Source organism: Hipposideros armiger, unplaced genomic scaffold (assembly GCF_001890085.2).
Source record: "Hipposideros armiger isolate ML-2016 unplaced genomic scaffold, ASM189008v1 scaffold_155, whole genome shotgun sequence".
Lineage (NCBI taxonomy): Eukaryota > Metazoa > Chordata > Mammalia > Chiroptera > Hipposideridae > Hipposideros > Hipposideros armiger.
The window spans coordinates 323,010-347,311 of record NW_017731505.1 but is presented as its reverse complement, the minus strand read 5'-3'; the positions used below and the strand labels follow the sequence as shown (position 1 = coordinate 347,311).

Genomic DNA, 24,302 nt, shown 5'->3' with positions numbered 1-24,302 from the left:
GCCCCCCAGGGGATATTTTCAAATGTCTGGAGACATCTGTGGTTATCATAACTGTAAGGCGTAATGCTACTGGCATCCAGTGGCTATGGGTCAGGGATGCTGCCAAACATCCTTCAATGCAACAAAGAATTATCTCATGAAAAGTGTCAATAGTGCTGAGGCTGAGAAACTTTCCTGTGAAAAAGAAGGAAGATCAGTCTAACATGTGGTTTGGATTTAGACAAGACCTTGCCCCAGTTATTGTGGTAGAGATAAGAGGAACCTGGTGTTTCTGAAAACCTCATGTGTGGGGTGGCTTGACTAGTCATGCTCCTCCCCTGACCCGCCAACCTTGTCTTTGTACTTGGAAGCCCCAGGCCTGGCAGCCTGGAGTCTCTGTGACTCTATACCTCTTGCAGCCCATCTCTTCAGCTCAGCCGACTTCAGATACAGAATCACTCCGTGCAATCAACAAAGGTATTTTAAACATAGGGACAAATTGAGATCGTTTAAGTAACTAGATGTATAAGCTGTTCTGAGGGATCAGGGAGTGGGGAGAGGGAACCCAAATCATGCAAAAAACATTGTTTTTAGAATCTAAAGAAAAATTTTGGTAGTCTAAAATGTCAGTTCTTCAAAGATAAAGTCAGGCTTTTAATAATATTAGAAATGGTTTTCTGGAGTATGTCTCTTAATTTGTATAACTTTGAGGAAGTAAATACTGTCAATAGGTGTTTTCAACAGCACATTTTAGAGCAATGTTCCCAGCTTGCTTTGAAGCTTCAATACTTTGTGAGTCTTTGAAATGTAAAGTTTGATGTTTTCTCTTTATCTTAGTTGATGCTTTGGGGCCCATCTCTGGCTGACCTTGACGCCTCCCTTGTTCTGCTCTCTTCAACCAGACCTCTGTACTTCATTTTGGAAGAGAACTAAAAATGGTAAGAACAGCTCAGAGATCCCTAAAAAGTGTTATCTGTAATCTTTGAGAGAAGAACTGAAACCAGCTAGCAAGAGCAATGTTTAAGAATCTGTGCTTTGGTGATTTGCTGGTGGAAAGGTCTTTGTGATAATTCACAATCATGATTAATCATGAGGGTATTTCATAATTTCGGAGTATTCAACACTCTGTCCAATTTCCTGTAAGAATTAACATGTGCTGCAGTGAGGAGGAGCTGATGGTTGAATTGGGGAAACAGTTTCTGTGGGTCCAATATTTTCACCCTGTCTTTCTGGCTTTTGAGCCATACAAATCACCGAAGTTACTTTGTGCCTTTCTGGCTTATGGTGTCACCTGAACAAGTATGTTATAGGAGAGCACACAGGACTGGCACTGCAGGAAACCAGGGTCTGCATGCTATCAAAGAAAACCAGAGCTGGACAGTAGTAGTGAAAGCTTGAAAAACAGATTTTGTTCAGGAACTATTGCAATAGGGGGAAAGAAAACTCGGTACAGAACTGGGCTCACTTCCAAATACAGCAAAGACAAGTGGACATTTACAGCCGAGGAGCAGAGTGAGGGCCGGTGGATGGAAAATTACTAGGAGGAAACATCGAGGCTGGGGGATTCAGGGTGAACTTATTTGCCAAGATTCTTGCTGAAAATAGGCCAAGGAGATCAGACATCACCTGGGGATGGCAGGAGATGAGGTCTTTGATCAGATATCAAGGGTGAGGAATTCTCATTAAACTGACTTAGCAGGATTCATGCTAACACTAGGCAGATGGGCACAGATACCCCCAAAATCACTCAGAGGAGCCTGACTGAAGTTTAGTTGAGCAGCTAGTCTTTGTCAGTGCTGGTCTGTCACTAGCTGGGGGGCCTTGGGCCTATCACCCAAGCCTTCTGAAACTCAATTTTTCTGGCCATAAAACGAGCCTTATAATACGTCTCCAGTTGCATTTTAGGGCCATTGTGAGGCTCAAATGACAGAATATATGTTCAAGTCCTTTGCAAACAGTGTGAGTTATTGGGTATGCCAAATATTAATCAGAAAAATACATCAGTGGCTTTTTCCTGAAATTATTTTGTCACCCAAATTAGACATGATAGAGCACAATCACCAGGACCCCACTCTGGCTTCTAGATCTGAATGTTGGCACCAAGGCTCATTTTGTGTTTAAAGTCTAATGAATATCTAACCATGGGGGTATTACCTTACAGAGGAAACAACTTCTTACAGTTTCGTTTCCTAGATACTCAGATGTCTATTTTTATGCAAACCCATTCTGTGTCTGCTTTTGCCCCTTGAGGGCTGGCATAATAAGACTGACAATAATAAAGAGAGCTCACATTGATTGAGCACTTACTACTCATCAAGCCTCATGCTGAGGGCTTGATGTCTATGATTCTATTTCAGCTTCAGAGCAGGCTTGGGAGGCACTGATGAGGGAGCTTGGGCTTCCAGAGGTTAAGGGGCTTGAGTGGTCCTTCCCGGGTACCTGACTTCAGAAGCCATGTTGGAGACCCCTGTGCTCTGCCTGGACCAAGCCTGGCACACACTGTGACCCAGGAGATACACAGTAAATGTGGGCTTTGATTGTATCTTACTACTTAAGAAAAAAGGAGAAGTTGGTAGATCTTTTAGAAAACATGAAAACAATTTTCAAAAGAAATACAAAAGGCCAAAAAGCCCAGGAAACTTATTCAACCGTATTAATAGTTATAGGTCTGATATTTTGATATGGAAACTCCACTTCTAGAAACTCTTCTTAAAGAAATGATCAGGAATATGGCAAACTATTTACAAAGATAGTCTATGCAGCATGGCAAAGAGAATCTCTCATGTCCCTTGTTGGGGAAGGGTTCATTCACTGGGATATACCCATTAAAGGGAATATCATATAACCATCAAACCATTTTTTAAAATAATACTGAGCAACATAATACTCATGATAAAATGGTAAATGAAAACAAGCTAGAAATGGATAAGTATCGTTTATTCCTGATGTTTTCAATGCATGTGCTAGATGCTTACTAAAGGTTGGCTAATCTGTGACGATGGTTTCCGTGAACAAAATGTGTTACCTATTTTTCTTAATAGTTTCACAAAACAGCCCTGCATTCTAACCATTTTACAATAGAGAAATCTGAGGCTCGTGGGGTAAAGGGATTCATCAAAGTGAGAGAGCTCTTAAGTGGCAAAATAAAAATGTTAAATCAAGTCTTTGCACTGACAAGGCCCCAGCTGGTACTAAAAATGCTTCTCACTCTGAGAAATAGATACAGGAATGGGGAGATCCGTATTAGAAGGAAACATGTCGAAATGTAACAGCAGTGAAGCAACTTTCAAAATAAAAACATTATTCTGCTCTTAACTACAGCAAATTTCTTCATGGCTAAACAAAGGGATAATAAGGAATACATTTACTAAATTAATCAAATCTGATTATTTAACAATTTGGAAGATGGTGCTGAAATTAAAAATGATCATTACAGATTAACCAACCAGTGTCTCCTGTTAAAAAACAAAATTCAGCCAAATGAATGTGAAGATCTAATTGGCTTTAATTAAGCCACTCATGAATCAGGCAGCACCCCATCCAGTATATAGAAGGGCGCTCCCAGTGGTTGTACCAAATGGAAGGTTTTTATAGGAAGAAGGTGGGGCAAGGGAGCTAGTAACAAAAGAAAAGGCAGGATTATTCTTGGGCCCACATGTCTTTCCTTTGGGGGAAGAGAACCAGAAGGACTTTTATCATGCAGATCACTCTTCTTTCTGTGGGGGATGGAGAGGGCCCATGTGACAGATTACTGGTGCTTGACCAGAAATTTCCAGACTGGTTGGTTAAGATGATGTTTCTGGGAGAGGTTGAAACTGCAATTAGATCAGGTATGAAATCTAGGTTTTGTATCATGGACTTTTAGCCTGAGTGATGCCATTTGGGGCCTGTGGTTTCTCTTTAACACTTATCACCCCAAGAATAGATCATTTATATCTTAGAAGCTCCCCAAAGTTTAGAGCTGGGGTTGGCAAATTCTGCCTGCCACCAGTTTTTGTACAACCCACAAGATAAGAATGTTTTTCATGTTGTTAAATGATTGAAAAAGTCAAAGGAAGAATACCATTTCTTGACACATAAAAGTTATATTAAAATCGAATTTCAGTGTCCACAAATAGCTTTATTGTTTGCGTATTTGTTGCTATATTGTCTATAACTGCTTTTGCATCACAAGGCAAACTACTCGAAGGGTTAAAAAGTTGTGACAGAGACCATATTGCCTACAAAACATAAAATATTTACTAACTGGCCCTTATAAGAAAAAGGGCCATTCATGGTTTATAGAAAACAAGGTGATACAGTGTAAGATCAAATAAGTTTTAAAATCATATGGTCTTTGGTGCCTGTTGTAATGCATAATAGCTGTCGAATTCCTAATTTATGTAACACTATATAATTTTATTCTTTCATTTCGAAAACTCAATCCGTTAAACTAAAATGGTAGGAAGTAACTGATAAAAAGTCTCTTTTTCAATGTAAGTGGGTAACATTCTTGTACTTAAATTTTTTTTGTTGTGTAATGAGAATTTGACATTTATGATAGTTACAGTTTACAGCAATTAGCCTATAATTAGAAGTATTTCAAAATTTGCAAAAAGAGGATATTTCATCATAAATCTATTAGGAAAATTTCCAGTGGAGGCTTTGTTTATAAAACAAATAGCACTTGAGTAATTTCCCTTAATCACAGTGCTTGGTTGGCCCCTTGGGGATGAACGTAATACACATCTAGTTATCCAACAATTCAGTTCCAGGTCAATATGGCAAAAGGTTAGTGAATTCAAATTTAAGGGTTTCCAACAATTGCTCCCCCACTCCTTGCCTCTTCCACGTCCCTTTCTCATTATACTCCAGCCAGCCATCGCCTCTAGTTCGGCCCAGCTCATCCACCTGCAGCTCCCCGCCATGGCATAATCCCTTGTTGTTTCTACAGTTGGCTCACGGGACTCCCTCCACCGGAAGTGCATATGCCCACACTTCTTTTTCAACTCAGGCAACTTGGCTTTTATCTGTTCTGTGATCTTGAAAATAAACCAGAGGAGCAGCTGAGTGCATGGAAATGTTGTCCCCTGAAGCCTGGCACGTGGCAACCCACAGGGGTGCCCCGTATGCTGGCCTTCTGACTGCTTGGTCAGGTAAATGAGCAGAGGAAGGAGCAGAGGAAATTCTTTCTTAACTGAGTATAACATTAAGGGTCCCTCGTCTCATCTCAAGGTGAATTTCCATTTGTGAAGACTTTTGCAGAAACTAATTAAATCTAACCAGATAATGGCTATGCAAAGACTGTATGATAAAGGCTGGAAGGGAGATGCACATTAAATACAGAAAGGTGAGGAGGTTTTTTGGGGGGTTCCTTATTGCCACCAGGTAATGACACTCGACTTCCTCATCCAGTGGCTCCCCAACCCTCCTAGAAGACTCTCTTCACCTTCTCTCTCTTTGAACACCCAGCGCCTCTTGCCGTCTCCTCACTCTTAGCTGCCAACCTGGCTTCCTACTTTACTGAGAGCATGGCGGCAATTGGAAAGAACTTCCACGTGTTTCCCTCTCCTTGCACACCCACCCAGAAGTTTTGCATGTATATGTCCTGCTTGGCCTCCTATCCAGTTAGCTATCACTGCGTAACAAATCACCCCAAAATGCATTGCCTTAAAGCAAAAACCATATGCTACTATGCATCGTGGGTCCAGGGGTTGACTGGGCTCAGTTAGGTGGCTCTGGTGCTGGGTCTCTCATGCAGCTGCAGTCAGTACCTGGGGGCTGGACTCACCTGAAGGCTCACTCTCTGAGGTCTGCTGCCTGGGCTGGGAGACGCAACAGTTGTGGGCTGGAGCAGCTGGGGCTGCTCAGGTGTCTCTGTCTCCATGTGGTCTCTTCAATATGGCGGCCAGAGTATAACCAGACTTCTTACAAGGCTGGTGGCTCTGGACTCCAAAGCAAGTGGAAGTGAGAGATGGAGAGAGGACGAGTGCGAGGTGAGGTGGAAATTCTATCACCTTTTCCATCCTAGCCTTGGAAGTCCAGCAGCTTCACTTCTGCTGATGCTCTCCTTCAAAGCACTCACAAAAACCTGTCCAGGTTCAAAGGAGGTTGGGAGATGTGTCAACGAATTTGTGGACTCTTCTATTAAGGATGAAATTTCTGTACTCCTAGCTAAGGCCATCCGCCCCACTAGTGCATGACGTCTCCTCCCTGCTCACTTACTCAGGGTCAATGCTCCAGCCTTCTCTCCTTTCTCTCCTACATCATCATCATCATCATCATCATCATCATCATCATCATTATTAATGTTTTTTTGGATTTTTTTACTTTTATGACCAGAACTGTGTCATTTTTACCAGCATTACAATGTGCTGTTATTTCTGCCATCCTAAAATAAATTCTCTTGAACCTACTGTCCCTATGAATGCCTGCCAGGGTCTTTCCCCCCCTCCCCCTCCCCCCCTCCGCTAGGAAACATCCCAGAAATGTTTGCTGTCTTTAAACCCCGTCCTCACATTCTTCTAAGAACTTTGAAGTCATATTTTATTTGGCTTCACCTTAAAACATATCCAGGATTTGGCAAGTTCTCACCACCTCCATCCACTCCTGCCAGCTGGGTCTTTTACTTGAATTACTTTATTAGCCTCTTGACTGGGCTTCGTGCTTCTACCCCTGTCCTTCGTTGTCTCTTCTCAACACAGCCACCACCATGATCCTTCTAAAATCTGAGTCAGACCATGTCACTCATCAGCTCAAAAACTTGCAATGGATCCTCATGCTGCTCAGAGTAAAAGTCACCATCCTTGGAATGGCCGACAAGGCCCTTGGTGCTCGGCAAGAGGGCTGGGGACCCTCCCTCTTTGACCTCATCTCCTATCATTCTTCTCCCACCCCCCCCCATCCCCCGCTGTTCCAGCTACACCAGCCCTGTTGCCATGTTCGTGAATGTTCCAGCATGTTTCCACCTTTGGGGCCTTTGTATTAGGCTCTTCCTTCTGCTTGGAATGCTTCTGCCCTGGATAGATCTGCATGACCAACTTTGCTTAGATGTCAACTTCTCAATGATTTATAGTCACAATGCCATCTTGCACTGCTGACCCCCTTCACCCTGCCCCGCGTTTTCTTTTTCCATAACACTTATCACTTAACAGCTGATATAATTTATTACAGTTATATATTTTTGAGTTTATTATTTGAAGAACATAAGCTGCAGAAGAGCAGGAATCTTTTCTGTTCGGTCCACTGGTGTGATGCAACACTTAGAAGTAGGTACCTGACATATAGCAGCTATCAATAAATACTTGAATTTTTCATTTTTCACAATTTCCTTCCACATTGTTACGGCAAGGTTTTATTACTTCATCTGTAATTTTTAGAATGTTTAAATAAAAACAATACATACTCTTCATCAAAAAAGAAACTCAAGAGTAGAGAAGCATATAGAAGCCCTTTCCTACCCAGCAAAGACCCCTTCTTACCACTGCCCAGAAGAAATCACTGTTAAAAGTTTCTGACGTGTTATTCCATAATTTTCTCTACAAATACAAATCAAATATACATATTTGTGTATATATAAAGGAATTATGTGCTATATGTTATTATGATAGTGCTTTAAAAATTCATTTAAATGTTTCACAACTTAATAGTATATCTTGCACAGGTTTTCATGTCAAAACCTATAGCTCTTCCATATTTTCTCAAAGGTGTATTTGGTATTCCACTATTGGTGGTTTCCCATTTTTTTTAAGATTTTTATTGGGGAATGGGGAGGATGGGAACAGTGCTGGGGAATTGGGGGAAGGGGAACAGACAAGTTGCTGTTGCTTTGTTCTTCAGTCTAGTTGTGGAGGATGTTGCTTCACTGGCCCAAATTGGCACCATCATTGCGCTCTTCCTGGGAGAGGCAGATCAGTCGCCGGCTTCTGGACGGCCGCTCACTGCGGCTGCTGGCCGCTCACGCTGGCTGCTGGCTACACACGGTAGCCCATGGCAACCCACTGCCACAGGGGCTGCAGCCTATGCCGTCGCCAGCGACTCACGGCAGCCCAGCTCCAAGTTGAGCTGTTGTTCAGCATCTTAGCTGTGGAGGGCAGTGTCACTGGCCCTCATATGTGGGATCTGAACTGGGGCCCTCTGGCATCCCAAGCCAGTTCTTAACCATCGCGCCACTCGGCCGGCCCACAGGTTTCCCATTTTCAACCATTTCCCCTAATTGAGGGATTGTTATCTAGTTCTTCCCATCCTTAATATTTCAGAGAGCCGAAGAAAACTAATAAAATAATTTTATCTGAAGACATGCAATGTTTATTATTATAAAATGATGTACTAGGTATTTTTTCCCCCCTCTCTGGGAAATACTTAGGTTTATAGTAGTTGAAAGCTTTGCTTAGACCAGTTTGAAACATCGGCAGCCTGAGGTTCTGGGGGTCTAGGAAGACTCCAGTGGACATCAGACCCTGACAGATAAGTTTCAGTTAGCTCAACCCTACAGTGTGTAGATGAGAAAGTCAAAGTTTAGGAGAATTCAGTCAGTAGCTTGGCATTAGACAGAGTGTCTGACTCCTGATGCGACTTGCAATTCACAGGGTGGTAACCCCCAGAAAAAATAAACATGAGAAGGCAGACTAATCCTGGTCTTCCTCTAACTCCTTGCAAGATACAGACCACTTAACTTCACTTCCTCACTCTTGCCATCTGTCCTCCTAACTCCTCAGAGTGCATCCCTACATCTGTTACAAACTTGCCAAATCTTGAAGATAAAAATACTATCTGCAAAGCAGGAAGTTAGCAACTTCTTGGTAAATGTGTTTTCCTATCAGTCATCACAGCTCCACAACCACAGGCATTCTGGTGGGAACCTAATAGGGATCTAACATCAGGAGAATTCAATTCCGCATACAGCACTGAGTCCTGCCACAAAAACGATGCATCCAGGGGGATACGTTCTGCCACTTTGAAGGGTTGTTTATTCAAACTGTTGTCTGAACTGTGGGCAGGCACATCACCACCTTTAGGCCTGACCCTTGTCCTGCAACTTCTTGTTCCCGCCATGGATTTCCTGGCAGCAGAGTCCTGTGCACAGAAAACACACACAGCTTCTGAGACATAGCAGCAGAGGAATTTGGTTCCTAATTGGCCAGGAATGGTGTCTGACTCGTTATCGTTTCTCTATTTTGTCTAGCACGGTGCTTCGAATACAGTATGTTTCCCAGAGATATTTGTTGAATGATTATGTGAGCATGTAATTCTTTATTACAAAGGTAAAAGCTCAGCATGCCTTTAAATTGACAAGTTCATAAACTCCTAGCATAGCATTGCTGGCCATCAGATGCGATTCATAAGAAATGTATCATGTAAAAAGCCTCTTATCTTTTTCCAGTAAGGTGGTCCCACTCAAATCATAAGATACTTTTTTAACATTTGTAAATGTTTCTTATAAGAACTCTAAGTGGTGCAATATCAAAACATCACAGTGCCAAGAATCCTTTTACTACAAAGGAAATTCACCAAGATGCAAACAGACATTCTACCCTGTGCACTGGCTGTCGTTATGTGAAATAACTTGAAGGTGATTGGTCAAAAGGTTGTTTGCATCTTGGTTCAGAATTTCCCCTCTAATCTCTGCTTCCTCGTGAGTAACATGGGACTATTTATATATTCTTTGACTTCATTGTCAGGGCTCGGTGATGTAATATAAACAGTGTGTCTAGCTCAGCATCTGGCACGTAACAAATTCATGATAAAAAGCAGCCCTTATAAAAAAACAAAAGCACAAATGACTGATGACTGTACCATGTGAAATCTACATTTTCCATTTTAACAAAAAGAAATGATTTGCTGAAAGAATAGAACACCTGTGCATACAAAATCACACATCCCCATTTTTACCATAATTAGCTCGTTAATTGAGCATCCAAATTTGCCCAGTGTGTTTGCATGTGTAATTAGCTATGATTCATTACCAAAGCTGGGCCCATGTCTGGGTATATTATGCTATTGTACAAATCGTGTTCCTGAAAGACGCACGCCTTAGGCAATCATTGCCAAAAAAGCAAGCAAAACAAAACAACGTGGATTATTTGTATCAAATGACAAAATAAACCTGGCTCAGTACTGAATGCACTCTAACATTTAAAAATAACATTGGTTGGAGCTAAGGTCCCAGCTTCAATGTGAAGCAGGTAATTCCCAGTGGTTTGAAAGGGGAAATTTTCACACTTAAGGAAATTTCCATTGGAGCCAAAGAATGTTTAATATTCTTCAATCATCTTCTCAAGAATATCTTTTAAGTGTGGAAGCCCCAACGGTATTATTTCTCTTTAAATAACAAATTTAGAAAGGCCTTGTTCATTGAGGCAGTCTTTTTTCCTCACCTGCTCGATCAGAGCCCAACTATCTCATTGCGGCTAATCGTCCCTTTGGCATGGATCTTGGAATGCAAACTTGCTGGTATCTGAGTTCCAGGCTTCCGGTGCAGCTGGCATGGAAAACCAAGAGATGTCTGGTCGGGCGGATAGCGTTCCAAGGGCCGGTTGGGCTGGGACGCAACTATTGAGGAAAGGCCAAGAACGTTCCCATTCTAGCTGTGCTTGCCCCCAGGAGAGACAAATGAGCTCCGCGCTCCCACTGGGGTTTCAAGTTCAAGGGAACAGTTCTTCTGAGAAAACAGATGGATGGTGTACGAGTCCTGCAGCTCCACTTGCCATGACGTTCCTCTGACACCCTCCCCTTTCCTTCTGTAGCACCCTTCCCACTTCAGCCCTTCTCTTAGAGGCCCCAAGCCCTCCTGGCCTCTCCTCGTGCCCTTGTCAAAACTCTGATCTTTGGAAGAACTTTGGTATTTGTGACCATTCAGTGTGAATCTTCTGTGGGACTTGGAAGACTTACTATCAGTTGAAGCCAGCGGCATGGAAACTGACTTACAGGCTTGGCAGGCAATATAATGTTTTCTACTATTTGGCAGTGTTGGCCTGAATTTTCTTCGAGTTCATTCCATGGGCAAGCATAACACAGCCTAAGATTTTGTCTACACCAGGGGTCTGCAAACTACAGCCTGTGGGCCACATCTGTCAGGCTACCTGCTTTTGTATGGCTTATGAGCTAAGAATAGTTTTTATGACTTCAATAAGTTACATTCTAAATATTATTTAAGCACCCACACAATATCCTCACTTTTGCCTAAGATATTTACTCTGCATCCCTTTACAGAAAAGGTTTGCCAACCCCCTGGTCTAGGCCAACGCTCTCTAATAGAACTTTCTGCAATAATAAAAAATGTTCCGTACCTGCGTGCTCAAAGCCTCAAGCCCCATGTGGCTTGAGACTTGAAATATGGTTAGTGTGACTGGGAAAGTGAATTTGAAAATTGCATTTCATTTTAATTAATTTAAATTTAAATAGCCACATGTGACTGATGACTATCATATGAAACAGAGAAGCTCTAGACAACTTTAAGTCCAAAGAGTCTGTATTCTGTCAGTGTTCCTCTCTCTCAGTTTAATCAGCTCCCTAGAGGCTCTGTGATTCTTTGTCTTGGACCAGCTTTCATTGTCCGCTAGAAAATGATTAATAGAAAATGCTTGAAAACTGCATGTCAGCATATCCTTAGGTCCTCTGAAGGCTGCTACGTTGACTGTCCATTACATGTGCTTTAGTTTGGGGTAAAGCAGTTGGCTTTTTCAACCATGCAAGGCCCCAAATTAAGGACGTCTTAATCAATTTTAGAGTTTAGGCTGCAGGCAGAGAAACCTCACTTAGCAAAGCTGTATTTCCTTCCATCTCCATTTGTGGACTGCCTAACTACAGCTCTAGTTCAGTTTTCCCATGACACTGCTAAAAACAATGAGAAGCCATCAATGCACATCATCATTATGAATACAGTTGACCCTTGAACAATGCTAGAGGTAGGTGCACCAAGCCCATGCACAATTGAAAATCCACATATAACTTACACTTGGCCCTCTACATACACAGATTCCTATCCACAGATGGAAAATAGTGTTTTTGATCCACAGTTGTTTCAATCCTCAGATGCAAAACCTGGGGATATAGAGAGCCAACTGTATATTTACTGAAAAACTCCATGTGTAAGTGGACCCGTGCAGTTCAAGCCCATGTTGTCCAAGGGTCAACCGTATTGCCAAACCATTTCCCCTAAGAGTAAAGTCACAGTTAGCATTCGAGGACTATAGTGTACAGCATGGTGACTACAGTTGCTGAAAGAGTAGATATTAAAATTTCTCATCACCAGAAAAAAATTATAACTATATAAGGTGATAGATGTTAAATAGATTTATCGTGGTAATCATTTCACAGCATATCTACCTTAAATCATGATGTTATACACTTTAAACTAATACAGTGTTATATGTCCATTACATCTCAATAAAACTAGGAAAAAGTTACAGTTGGCAGGTGTTCTGCCTTCCCAGTAGCATAGGTGATAGTTGTGTCAAGTGTTTAGGAATGGCATAATGGGTCACCACCTTTCCAGCTCCCAATATATGAGTCTTTCTTGCCCATAAACTGACAACATCAATGTGACATATTTTAGGTTCTCTTATGGAGCAATTTATTTCCCAGTTCTAAATTCTACACTGGCTAAAATTTGGCAGTGGTTAAATCCAATAGAAATAGAATTTCCAATAAAAACATTGAAATAGAAACTCCAGGGCTGGCCAAGTGGCTCAGTTGGTTAAGAGTGCGAGCTCTGAGCAACAGGGTCACCAGTTCAATTCCCACATACACCAGTGAGCTGCACCCAAGCTGATCTGCCAGCAGGTGGCAGGATGGCTCAGCTGGTGAGAGCGCGTGCTCCTAACAACAAGGTTGCCTGCTCGACTCCCGCATGGGATGGTGGGCTGCGCCTGCCCGCAACTAAGATTGAACACGGCACCTTGAGCTGAGCTGCCCTAAGCTGCCAACAGGCAGCCAGATGGCGAATGGACTTGGAGCTGAACTAGCTGCGCCCTCCACAACTAAGATTGAAGGACAACTTGGCTGTTCTCTTTCCCCAATTCCCCAACACTATTCCCCTTCCCCAATTCCCCAATAAAATCTTTTAAAAATACATAAATAAAAAAAATAGAAACTCCAATAGAAATAGAAAAATGCCGTAGAAAATCCACTTAACACTGGCTTAGCATAACAATTTTATGATTTTTAAAAGATTTTATTGGGGAATTGGGGGGAGGGGAACAGCGTTGAGGAATCGGGGAAGGGGAACAGGCAGGTAGACAAATTGCTGTTTTCTTCTTCAGTCTAGTTGTGGAGGACGTCGCTTCACTGGCCCATGTTGGTACGATCATTGTGCTCTTCCCGGGTGAGGCAATCGGTCGCCGGTCATTGGTCGGCTGCTCACAGCGGCTCCCGGTAGCTCACACTGGCTACCAGCAGCTCACGCTGGCTGCCGGCCACTCACGTAGCTCACGGCAGCCTACTGCAGCCCCACTGCAGCCTATGTCGTCGCCAGCGACTCACGGCAGCCCAGCTCCAGGTCGAGCTGTTGTTCATCATCTTAGCTGTAGAGAGCTCTTAACCAGCTGAGCCACTTGCCCGGCCTTTATCATTTTTTATAAACTTCTAGAAGTCAGCAGTTCAGAGCCATTATTTCTGCTTTGCTCTATGAGGTCATACAAGGATCTGGATACTCTGGATCGTCTATCTTGTTGCTCCATCATCCTTAGCACATTTTCCTCATTTGCATTGTCCAAGATGGCTAGCTACAACATCCATATTACAAGAAGCTGGATGGAAATAGACAGGAGGAAGGGGAACAGACCCACTGTTTAAGGGCATGACCCACAAGTTGCACATCTCACTCGTTCTCACTTCACATTGGCTATAATTTATTAACATGGCCATGCTTAGCTGCAAAGGAGTCTGAGAAATATCTTTTTTCAGAGTGCCATAGGCCCAGCTACAAATGGAGAGCCTCACTATGAGATCAAAGAAAGGGGTAAAAAAGTATTGGGGGATGTATAGTAATTTCTGGACTCTATGAGGATAATAAAAATGATTAATTGGGAGTATCAGAAAGTACCCCATGGAATAAGAAAAACATACAGTTAAGCTACACATATATAAGTGTCAGCATTTGTAAGAACTAAAGAAACAAAAAAGGCAGAACTAGCTCATTCAGTTCAGGTCAAGATTCACCTCCAAATGAGTTCAGATCATGTTGGGTTTGCCATCAGCTGAGGTAGGACTCAGCTTTCAGCTTGGGGATTTTGGAATCGCAGATCTCCGTTATCATCTCCATTTTACAGATGAGTCAACTGAGGCACAGAGAGGTATACGTACTCTGTACTCGACTGCCCTGTACTTTTCATGTTTTAAATCCTGTATTTTTTTCCTCTCCTACACTAGATTTTAAGCTTTCTTTTTTTAAATATTTTATTGGGGACTTGGGGGAGTAGAACAGTGTTGGGGAATCGGGGAAGGGGAACAGCCAAGTTGTTGTCCTTCAGTCTTAGCTGTGGAGGGTGCAGCTAGCTCAGCTCTAAGTCCAGTTGCACCGCTCAGCTCAAGGTGCTGTGTTCAATTAGTTGCAGGTGGGTGTAGCCACCATCCCATGTAGGAGACTTGTTGTTAAGAGCGCGCGCTCAATCCCCTGAGCCACCCGGGCAGCAGCTCACCTCAAGGTGCTGGGTTCAGTTTTTAGTTGTGGGCGGGCATAGCCCACCATCTCGAACAGGCAACCTTGTTGTGAGGAGCACATGCTCTCATCAGCTGAGCCATCCTGCCACCTGTTGGCAGCTCCGTGGCAGCTCAGCTTGGGCACAGCTCACTGGCCCATGTGGGAATTGAACCAGCGACCCTGTTGCTCAGAGCTCACGCTCTTGAGCAAGCTCTTAACCAACTGAGCCACTCGGCCAGCCCTATTTTGAGCTCTTTAAGAGCAGAGACTGTAACTGCTGCCCCTAGTAGGTATTCAAAAGTATTTGCTGGGCCGGCCAAGTGGTTCAGTTGGTTAAGAGGTCGCTCAAGAGTGCAAAGCTCTGAGCAACAGATCGCCAGTTCGATGCCCAAGCTGAGCTGCCAACAGGTGGCAGGATGGCTCAGCTTAAAAAAAAAAGTATTTGCCAAATGAAAGAATGAATATGAGTGAGTAGAATTCTGATTTTTTTAAAATAAATTCTTTCTAATAAATACTTGGTACAGTTCCTACCTAAGGAATTGTTGGAGAACATTCTGGTCTAGGTTCATTGTCTTGGTCCAGGAGGGTTGTCTGGGTCCTTGCTATATCCATATTGTTATTTCTGTGTCTGTCATTTTTTTGTAGGGGGGGCGGGGTGTTCTCTCCTGAGCACAGGGCCTGCCTCAGAAGGTGCATAGATAGTGAATTACTGAGCCAGGACTAGGACCCAGTTCTTCCAACCCTCAATCCAGAGTTCTTTTCACAACCTCATGTGTGATCAGTGCAATAGGAGATGAGAGGAAGGAGTGATTACTTCTGTCCGGGTGGATCCCAGAAAGCTTCTTAAAGAAGACAGGTTTGAACTGGGCATTGTAAGAGCAGAGTTTCTTAAATCTTTCCCCTAAGGAATCCCATGCCAAATGGAAGAAACAGAAAGTGACCCTGGGGTGTCTGGGGGTGTAGCCTGAAGGAACCTACTTCAAGGAGAGCTTTCTTTTAAGTATTTTGCCTTATTTCACTATTCATTCATTCATGCATTTAGCACACATAATGGAGCACTAGTAAAGTGCCAGGTATTGTTTTACATGACACACAATGCTGTCCTCTCTGGAAGCTTACATTCTCATGCAGAACGGACATTAAACAAATAAGCACATAAATCATAAGCAATAAATTATCAGCAAATGATTTCTGACTGTGCTAAGGGCTATGAAGGAAATCTAGCAGGATAGTTGAGTACCAAGGACATATACCTCTCTGTGCCTCCGCTGACTCATCTGTAAAATGGAGATGATAATAGAGGGCTGTGATTCCAAAATCCCCAAGCTGAAAGCTGGGTCCTACTTCAGCTGATGGCAAACCCAACATGATCTGAACTCATTTGGAGGCCAATCTTGACCTGAACTGAATGAGCTATTTCTTCCTTTATATATTTTTTTATCCTACGTAGAGTGGACAATCCTGTGCTTTACTGAACAATTTTTTGTTTGGCTCTGCTGCCCAGGCCCAGTATGGCAAAATATGGGGTCCACACATCCTATTACCTTCTAAAGTTGGAAAAACTCTGAATTCCAAAACACATCTAGCCCCAAAGGTTTGGGATAAGGATTGAGGACCTGTGGTGCCACCTCATCTGGTTATTATGAGAAGTAAATAAGTTAACATGTAAAGCACTGAAAATGATGCTCACCATATAGTAAGTCAACAAATGTTGCTGTCATGGTCACTATTAATACATGGGGGATGGATTTAGATAAACTGGTCAAAGAAAACCTCTCTGAGGCTGTGTCACTTAAGAAGACACCTAAAAGATGAGAATGACCTGGCTGTAGGAAGGGGAAGAGAGTGATGATTTCAGGAAGAGGGAACAGCAAGTGCCAAGATTGGCTCAAATGCAGAAGAGAAAATGGGCCAGATGTCTGGTGGTCAAAGAAGGGGAAAGATAGCTCAAGGTCAGAGAGGTAGGCTGGAGTCATGACATGCATTATGTAAGCAATGGTAAAGACTTTGAATTTCATTTATAAAGACTGCTCTGATGAAATTTGATGAATGAATTGTAGAGGAGAAGGAGAGCCCGGGACACAGACCAGTTTGGAGTCTAGTATGGTAATCCAGGTGAGAGCTAATGGCTAATTAGAATAGGGAGGTGATAGAAGAGAAGGAGAAAAGTAGACAGGCACCAAAAAAAAAAACGTTTAGAAATAAGGAAGAAAAGGGATCTCTGATTAATTTTTCATTCTAATTTATAATGTGTCCATGTGTAGAGGCTGAAAATGCGTCTTTGTCTCAAGTGTGTTACAGTCAGTGGTTGGCTGAATCCAGCTCATAGGGACTTGCCAGAGCAATCTCATACACCTCTTCCCAACTCTGCTTTCAGTGCCATTGCACGTTCGGCTCAAAATTGGCCACAGTGGGAGTATTTACACTATGGGAGTTGGCAAGTGCCACAAATCAGGACTTAACAAATCAGAGACTGAGGATCAGGGTAGAGGAAGAAAGCCAGTTGTTAAACATTTACCAGCACACCACTGGGTTTTTTTCCCTATAACTAAACTTCCTTAATCTTAGAGCCTCCATTTCTCCCATAACAAAAATACTTAAGCTAGATATACAAGGTCTGACAATTGAGTTCGTGAACTCATCCTAGAAAAAGAGCTACATACCTCATTGCTGACTATCACTACGGTCACCTTGGAAGTTCTCCCCTTGGGAAGCTAGGCACTGATGCCAGTACCTAGTCCATCCACCCTTCAAAGCAATTTGGGAACTCTTTTTCTGGAATGGCCATCAGAGCTGTCGTTGTATTACCCTTGATGTCCTGAATGTCATCTAAATGTCTTCCTTTCAATATTTCCTTCATCTTCAGGTAAAGAAAGAAGTCACTGGGGGCCAGATCAGGTGAGTAGGGGGGTGGGTGTTCTAATACAGTTATTTGTTGACTGGCTGAAAACTCCCCCACAGACAGTACCGTGTGAGCTGGTGCATTGTCGTGATGCAAGAGCCATGAATTGTTGGCGAAAAGGTCAGGTCATCTAACTTTTTCACACAGCCTTTTCAGCGCTTCCAAATAGTAAACTTGGTTCACTGTTTGTCCAGTTGGTACAAATTCATAATGAATAATCCCTCTGATAGCGAAAACGGTTAGCAACATTGTTGCAACAAGTTCGTGAACCTAATGAACCTAATTGTCAGAACTCCTATGCTGGAAAACTCAGCTTGATGATTGCTGTTTCAAGTGCTTCATGTTTTTAACTCAGGTAGTTCAGGAATCCTCCCCCTTCTTCCCAGGGTCTCGTCTAAATTCGTGGGAATGGGATTGGAAGAGGGCACCTGTTTCCTGATTTGTTTTTTATCAATTTTGCCTGCCTTTGTAATATAACTCGCCTCCCTGGTCCACAGTATCACTTTTAGTAGCATTACTTATTGCCTTCTGATAGTGGGATTCATGAACTAACCATGTCTTCTGACAGAAGCATTGCTGGTCTGGGATCTTATTATCAGGGACCATACAAAAAGCTTACTCTACTTCTCTCCTTTCCCTCTTCTAAAGCCTTTCCCCCTATCTTGACTTAACCCCTTCTCCCTGAGTGGTGAGCCTTTTTCCTAAATCTTTGAGTGAGATCGGTGATCAAGGAAGATATACCATATTTATCTAAGAGCTTCCTGTACCCCCTTGTCCTATCGCCACATCTTCCCAGGGATCTGATAACTCCAGATTAAGAAGTATAGTCTTAAAGAATTACTAGAATTAAGGTGGGTTTAAAGGGCAGGGGCTTGTGAGTCAGAGACCTGCAAACTGGGATTGGGTTTTGTGATTAGAGAAGCTGGTAGCGGAGTTGTATCAGGTAAGGACAGACAAATGGATAGGGGATAAATTATGGAAGACTTTGGCTGCCATGATGAAAAGTTTGGGCTCATTTTATAAAAAAGAAAAGAAAAAAAATTTTTACAAATGTGAGAACAATGTAATCTGATTAACGTTTGGGAAGCTCAATGGGTAGGGTAGTTGAGAAGAATGAGAGTCTGGGGACAAAGATGAGGCTTTGGAGTAGACCGAGGATGAAATAATCCCAGCTGAGACTGTGTCAGCTACAATGGCAAAGCAAGGAAGATGTCAAGAAGAATGACGAAGGAGGTCACCTGGACTCAGTGAATGGTTTCAGTGATGGGGAGGGAGAGACAGGTTGGTGAAAGCAAAAAAAGACAACAAAGTCTAGGCATGTAAAGATGTGTGAAGAAGCTCTTTGAGATCCTTCTGACCCATATTGCATTAGAGAACAAGATTTACCACCTATTGGAGGAATTAAGGGAAGTAGGCCTTTGGTTTATTAAATGCCAACATGATTGGTTGATTCAGTCAATTGGGAGGACAAAACATTCGTTGAGCTAGAAGCCTGTTGGAGACTCACAGGCTGGATCATTCCATGGATAAGCACCGGTTAAACTAAAACCAGTAAAATATTGATAGAAATCCTGAAACTTGAGAGTAGTCCATGGTTCAACCACTCTCTAAGGCAGGGCAATTTCAAGTTAATATGGTGATTAGTAAAGGTCTTCAGTGCTTCCCATATTCCTTTTTAAGGTCTTTCTCCCCAGGGGCCAAGTGTCTCTCATGTTAAACCTGGATGTCCAAGAATCAGTGTTAAGGGTAGGTTTCCATATGTCCCAGGTTGCTGGAGAGAATCTCGGCTTATACCTATAGTTCTTGGCATAATTATTAACAGCTCCCCTCCTTTCACTCCCTTAAGTATCCATCCTGTTTGACCAGTTAGGGATCACCCAGGCAATGACCTGACTCTCTCTTCTTTCCAAATTTATGTAATGTAAACCCAATGTGTTGGGAAAATGTTCATCCCAGAATCTTATTGGAGATCCTTTCCAAAAACAATCCAAGAGGAAAGCCAGAATATAGACTGGCAGGGCCGAAATGGCAGGAATTGCATGATCTTGGGCAAATCAATTAATATCGCTGAGCTATGTCTTAATCTGTAAAATGGGGATAATGGATCTCCTTTGTTTCCCTACTTCAAATATTAAGGGGCTCAAATATTGTAAAAGATTCTTATCGTGTGTACCTGAGCAGGCTTAGCAGGCAAACATTAATTGCACTAAAGCCTTAATGTGTTTTTCTTCCCAGATGTATTTGCACTTTAACATTCCTTCATCCCCCAAATGTCAGACTTTGGCAGATAATTGAATGCTCTCCCATTGTAGCATTCTAGATAACAGTGAATAGAAAAATGCTGTTTCTACCATCTTAAAAAGCCATGTAATTGAAAAGCTAAGATGCTAAAAGCTAAATATGTAACTAAATTATTATGAACCTCAGTAATTGACAAATACATTCATGGGGTGGGGGGGTGCAATTTATACAGTTACAAAGATGCCTGAATTGTTTATTTTTAAATGTAACAAAAGAGAAGCAGCAAATGGAAATTTTGATCTCTGATTCTTGTTATATTTGAGAATGGTGATTTGTTCTTTCTTAAACTTTCAGGTGTTCCCAATGTGGACATTGAAGAAACAATTTCTTATCCTTTTTAACATGATCCTAATTTCCAAACTTGGGGCTAGATGGTTTCCTAAAACTCTGCCCTGTGATGTCAGTCAGGATGATCTAAAGACCCAAGTGATTGTGGACTGCACAGACAAGCATTTGACAGAAATTCCTGGAGGTATTCCCACCAACGCCACCAACCTCACCCTCACCATTAACCACATACCGGGCATCTCTCCAGCTTCCTTCCACCAGCTGGACCAGCTGGTAGAGATCGATTTCAGATGCAACTGTGTACCTATTCGCCTGGGGCCGAAAGACAACATGTGCACCAAGAGGTTGCAGATTAAACTCGGAAGTTTTAGTAGACTCACTTCTTTAAAATCTCTTTACCTGGATGGAAACCAGCTTCTAGAAATACCTCTGGGTCTTCCTTCCAGCTTACGGCTGCTGAGCCTTGAAGCCAACAACATCTTTTCGATCAAGAAAGAGAATCTAACAGAATTGGACAACATAGAAAAACTGTACCTCGGCCAAAACTGTTATTATCGCAATCCTTGCAATGTTTCATTTTTCATTGAAAAAGATGCTTTCCAAAACTTGCTAAATTTAAAATTGCTCTCTCTGAAAGATAACAATATCACAGCTGTCCCCACTGTTTTGCCACCTACTTTGACAGAACTCTATCTTTACAACAACATCATTGCAAACATCTATGAACATGATTTTAGTAACCTCAGTCAACTGCAAATTCTTGACCTAAGTGGAAACTGCCCTCGTTGTTATAATGTGCCATTTCCTTGTACACCCTGTAAGAATAATTCTGCCCTACAGATCCATTTAAACGCTTTTGACGCATTGACAGAATTACAAGTTTTGCGTCTACACAGCAACTCTCTTCAGTCGGTGCCCCAAAGATGGTTTAGAAACATTACCAAACTTAAGGAACTAGATCTTTCCCAAAACTACTTGGCAAAAGAAATTGGGGATGCCAAATTTTTGCATCTTCTTCACAACCTTGTCCAACTGGATCTGTCTTTCAATTATGAACTTCAGGTCTATCATGCATTTATGAATCTATCAAGTGCATTTTCTTCACTGAAAAACCTGAAAGTTTTGCGGATCAAAGGATACGTCTTTAAGGAGCTGCAATTCTATAACCTTTCCCCATTACATAATCTTTCCAATCTTGAAGTTCTTGATCTTGGCACTAACTTTATAAAAATCGCTAACCTCAGCATATTTAAACAATTTAAAACATTGAAAGTCATAGATCTTTCAATGAATAAAATATCCCCTTCAGGAGATTCAAGTGAAGCTGGCTTCTGTTCTAACACCAGAACTTCTGTAGTAGCCCATGGGACCCAGGTCCTTGAATCATTACATTACTTCAGATATGATGAGTATGCAAGGAGTTGCAGGTACAAAAACAAAGAGACTCCTTCTGTCTTGCATTTTAATGAAGAGTGTTATGTGTATGGGCAGACTTTGGACCTAAGTAGAAATAATATATTTTTTATCAAGTCCTCTGATTTTCATCATCTTTCTTTCCTCAAATGCCTAAACTTGTCAGGAAATACCATTGGCCAAACTCTTAATGGCAGTGAATTTCAGCCTTTAGTGGAGTTGAAATACTTGGATTTCTCTAACAACCGGCTTGATTTACTCTACTCAACAGCATTTGATGAGCTACGTGAACTGGAAGTTCTAGATATAAGTAGTAACAGCCATTATTTTCAATCAGAAGGAATTACTCACATGCTAAACTTTACCAAGAACCTCAAGGTTCTCAAGAAACTGATGATGAACAACAATGACATCTCTACTTCCACCAGCACGACCATGGAGAGCGAATCTCTTAAAATTCTGGAATTCAGAGGAAATCATTTGGATATTTTATGGAGAGATGGTGATAGCAGATACTTTAAATTCTTCAAGAATCTGAAAAACTTAGAGATATTAGACATCTCTGCAAATTCCCTGAGTTTCTTGCCTGCTGGAGTTTTTGATGGTATGCCTCCAAATCTGAAGACCCTTCTTTTGGTCAAAAATGGGCTCAAGTCTTTCCATTGGGAAAAACTCCCGTATCTGAAGAATTTAGAAACTTTGGACCTCAGCCACAACCAGCTGAAGACCGTCCCTGAGAGATTATCCAACTGTTCCAGCAGCCTCAAGAAACTAATTCTTAGCAATAATCAAATCAGGTATCTGACAAAGTATTTTCTACAAGGTGCTTTCCAGTTGCGGTATCTGGACCTCAGCTCAAATAAAATCCAGATTATCCAAAAGACCAGCTTTCCGGAAAACGTTCTCAACAATCTGGAGATGTTACTTTTGCATCATAATCGGTTTCTGTGCACCTGTGATGCTGTGTGGTTTGTCTGGTGGGTTAACCATACAGAGGTGACCATTCCTCACTTGGCCACAGATGTGACTTGTGTGGGGCCAGGAGCACACAAGGGCCAAAGTGTGATCTCTCTCGATCTGTATACCTGTGAGTTAGATCTGACTAACTTGATTCTGTTCTCATTTACCATATCGGCAGCTCTCTTTCTGATGGTGGTTATGACAGCAAGCCACCTCTATTTCTGGGATGTATGGTATAGTTACCATTTCTGCAAGGCCAAAATAAAGGGGTATCAACGTCTGATATCACCAGAATCCTGCTATGATGCTTTTATTGTGTATGACACTAAAGACCCAGCAGTGACAGAGTGGGTTTTGGACGAGCTGGTGGTCAAATTGGAAGACCCAAGAGAGAAACATTTTAATTTATGTCTTGAGGAAAGGGACTGGTTACCAGGGCAGCCGGTTCTGGAAAACCTTTCCCAGAGCATACAGTTTAGCAAGAAGACGGTGTTTGTGATGACAGACAAGTATGCAAAGACTGAGAATTTTAAGATAGCATTTTACTTGTCCCATCAGAGGCTCATGGATGAAAAAGTGGATGTAATTATCTTAATATTCCTTGAGAAGCCCCTCCAGAAGTCCAAGTTCCTCCAGCTCCGAAAGAGGCTCTGTGGGAGTTCTGTTCTTGAGTGGCCAACAAACCCACAGGCTCATCCGTACTTCTGGCAGTGTCTGAAAAATGCCCTGGCCACAGACAATCATGTGACCTACAGCCGGGTGTTCAAAGAGACAGCCTAGTTCTTCAGTCACAGCCACATGTGACTGCCTCACTTATGAAGGACAAGCTTGCATGCCAAATTTTCTCAAAGGTGTCTCAGCAAGCATGTTTTTAAAGTCTCCACGACTTGGGATTGCCAATATCACAAAGGTCTCACCAATGTATGATGAAGGAACTGGAAGAACGGGATTTATACAGTGCACTGAGTTGTCTTTCCTATCGCTCTGTGTCTCCATTGGCACTTGAGCCTCTCCCTTCTGCTCCTGTATAAAATACTATCGGGGAAAGGGTGTCAAGAAGACATGGGGCTCTGATTCTCCTGCAATTGATTATTAAATATACACGGAATCATGAAACGGAGAACTACACTTCCACCTTTAAGAAGTACTGGTATGTATATAACTAGGGTAAAAAATGTTCAGGGTCTGTCTACATGGCATCAAAATGTACCAGAGTTAATTAGTGAACTAAAAACCCAGTTAACTCCTCAACGAATTGCCTCAGTGTCATCTAGTGCCCCCTTCTGCACAGACCAAGTATTGGTGCTCGACAGGTGGCTGCTGCTTCGGTGCCACTTGTTGCTTTCCCTTGGGCCTATTGCTGGGTTCCATGGGGAAACAGTAAGAAACATCTTTACCATTAACGGGCATAGTCTACTTACAAATGGAAAAAAACGTCAAGTGATCTGCTTTCATACAAAGTGATGCTCTTTACCTTTGATGATAATTTACCTGCTTAAATATTGCATGGACTGAATGTTCCCCACCAAATTCATATGTTGAAATCCTAACCCCCAATGTGATGGTGTTAGGAGGTGGGGCCTTTGTGGGGTGATAAGGTCCTGAGAGTGGAGTCTTCATGATGGGATATGTGCCTTATAAGAAGAAACCAGAGAACTAATTTGCTGTCTTCCCACCATGCGTGGATACAAAGAGAAATCAGCAGTCTGCAACCCAGAAGAGGCCTCTCACCAGAACCAGACCATGCCAGCACTCTGATCTCGGACTGCCACCCTCCAGAACTCTGAGAAATAAATGTTTGCTGTTGAAGCCACCCAGTCTATGTTATTTTGTTATAGC

General features: G+C 42.3%; 1 protein-coding gene across 2 annotated transcripts; it reads left to right on the top strand.

Moving 5' to 3' along the window:
- Positions 1-322: 322 nt before the first annotated feature.
- TLR7 (toll like receptor 7) lies at positions 323-24,302 on the top strand. 2 transcript variants are annotated; one of them, XM_019651190.1, is made up of 4 exons: positions 323-456; positions 817-917; positions 17,466-17,497; positions 20,097-24,302. In XM_019651190.1, the coding sequence occupies exon 4, from the start codon at positions 20,106-20,108 to the stop codon at positions 23,241-23,243; it is 3,138 nt and encodes a 1,045-aa protein (XP_019506735.1). In that variant the 5' UTR covers positions 323-456; positions 817-917; positions 17,466-17,497; positions 20,097-20,105; the 3' UTR covers positions 23,244-24,302. The 2 variants fall into 2 exon arrangements, with proteins under 2 accessions (XP_019506735.1, XP_019506734.1); XM_019651189.1 differs by lacking the exon at positions 17,466-17,497 and having other exon boundaries at positions 20,097-23,714.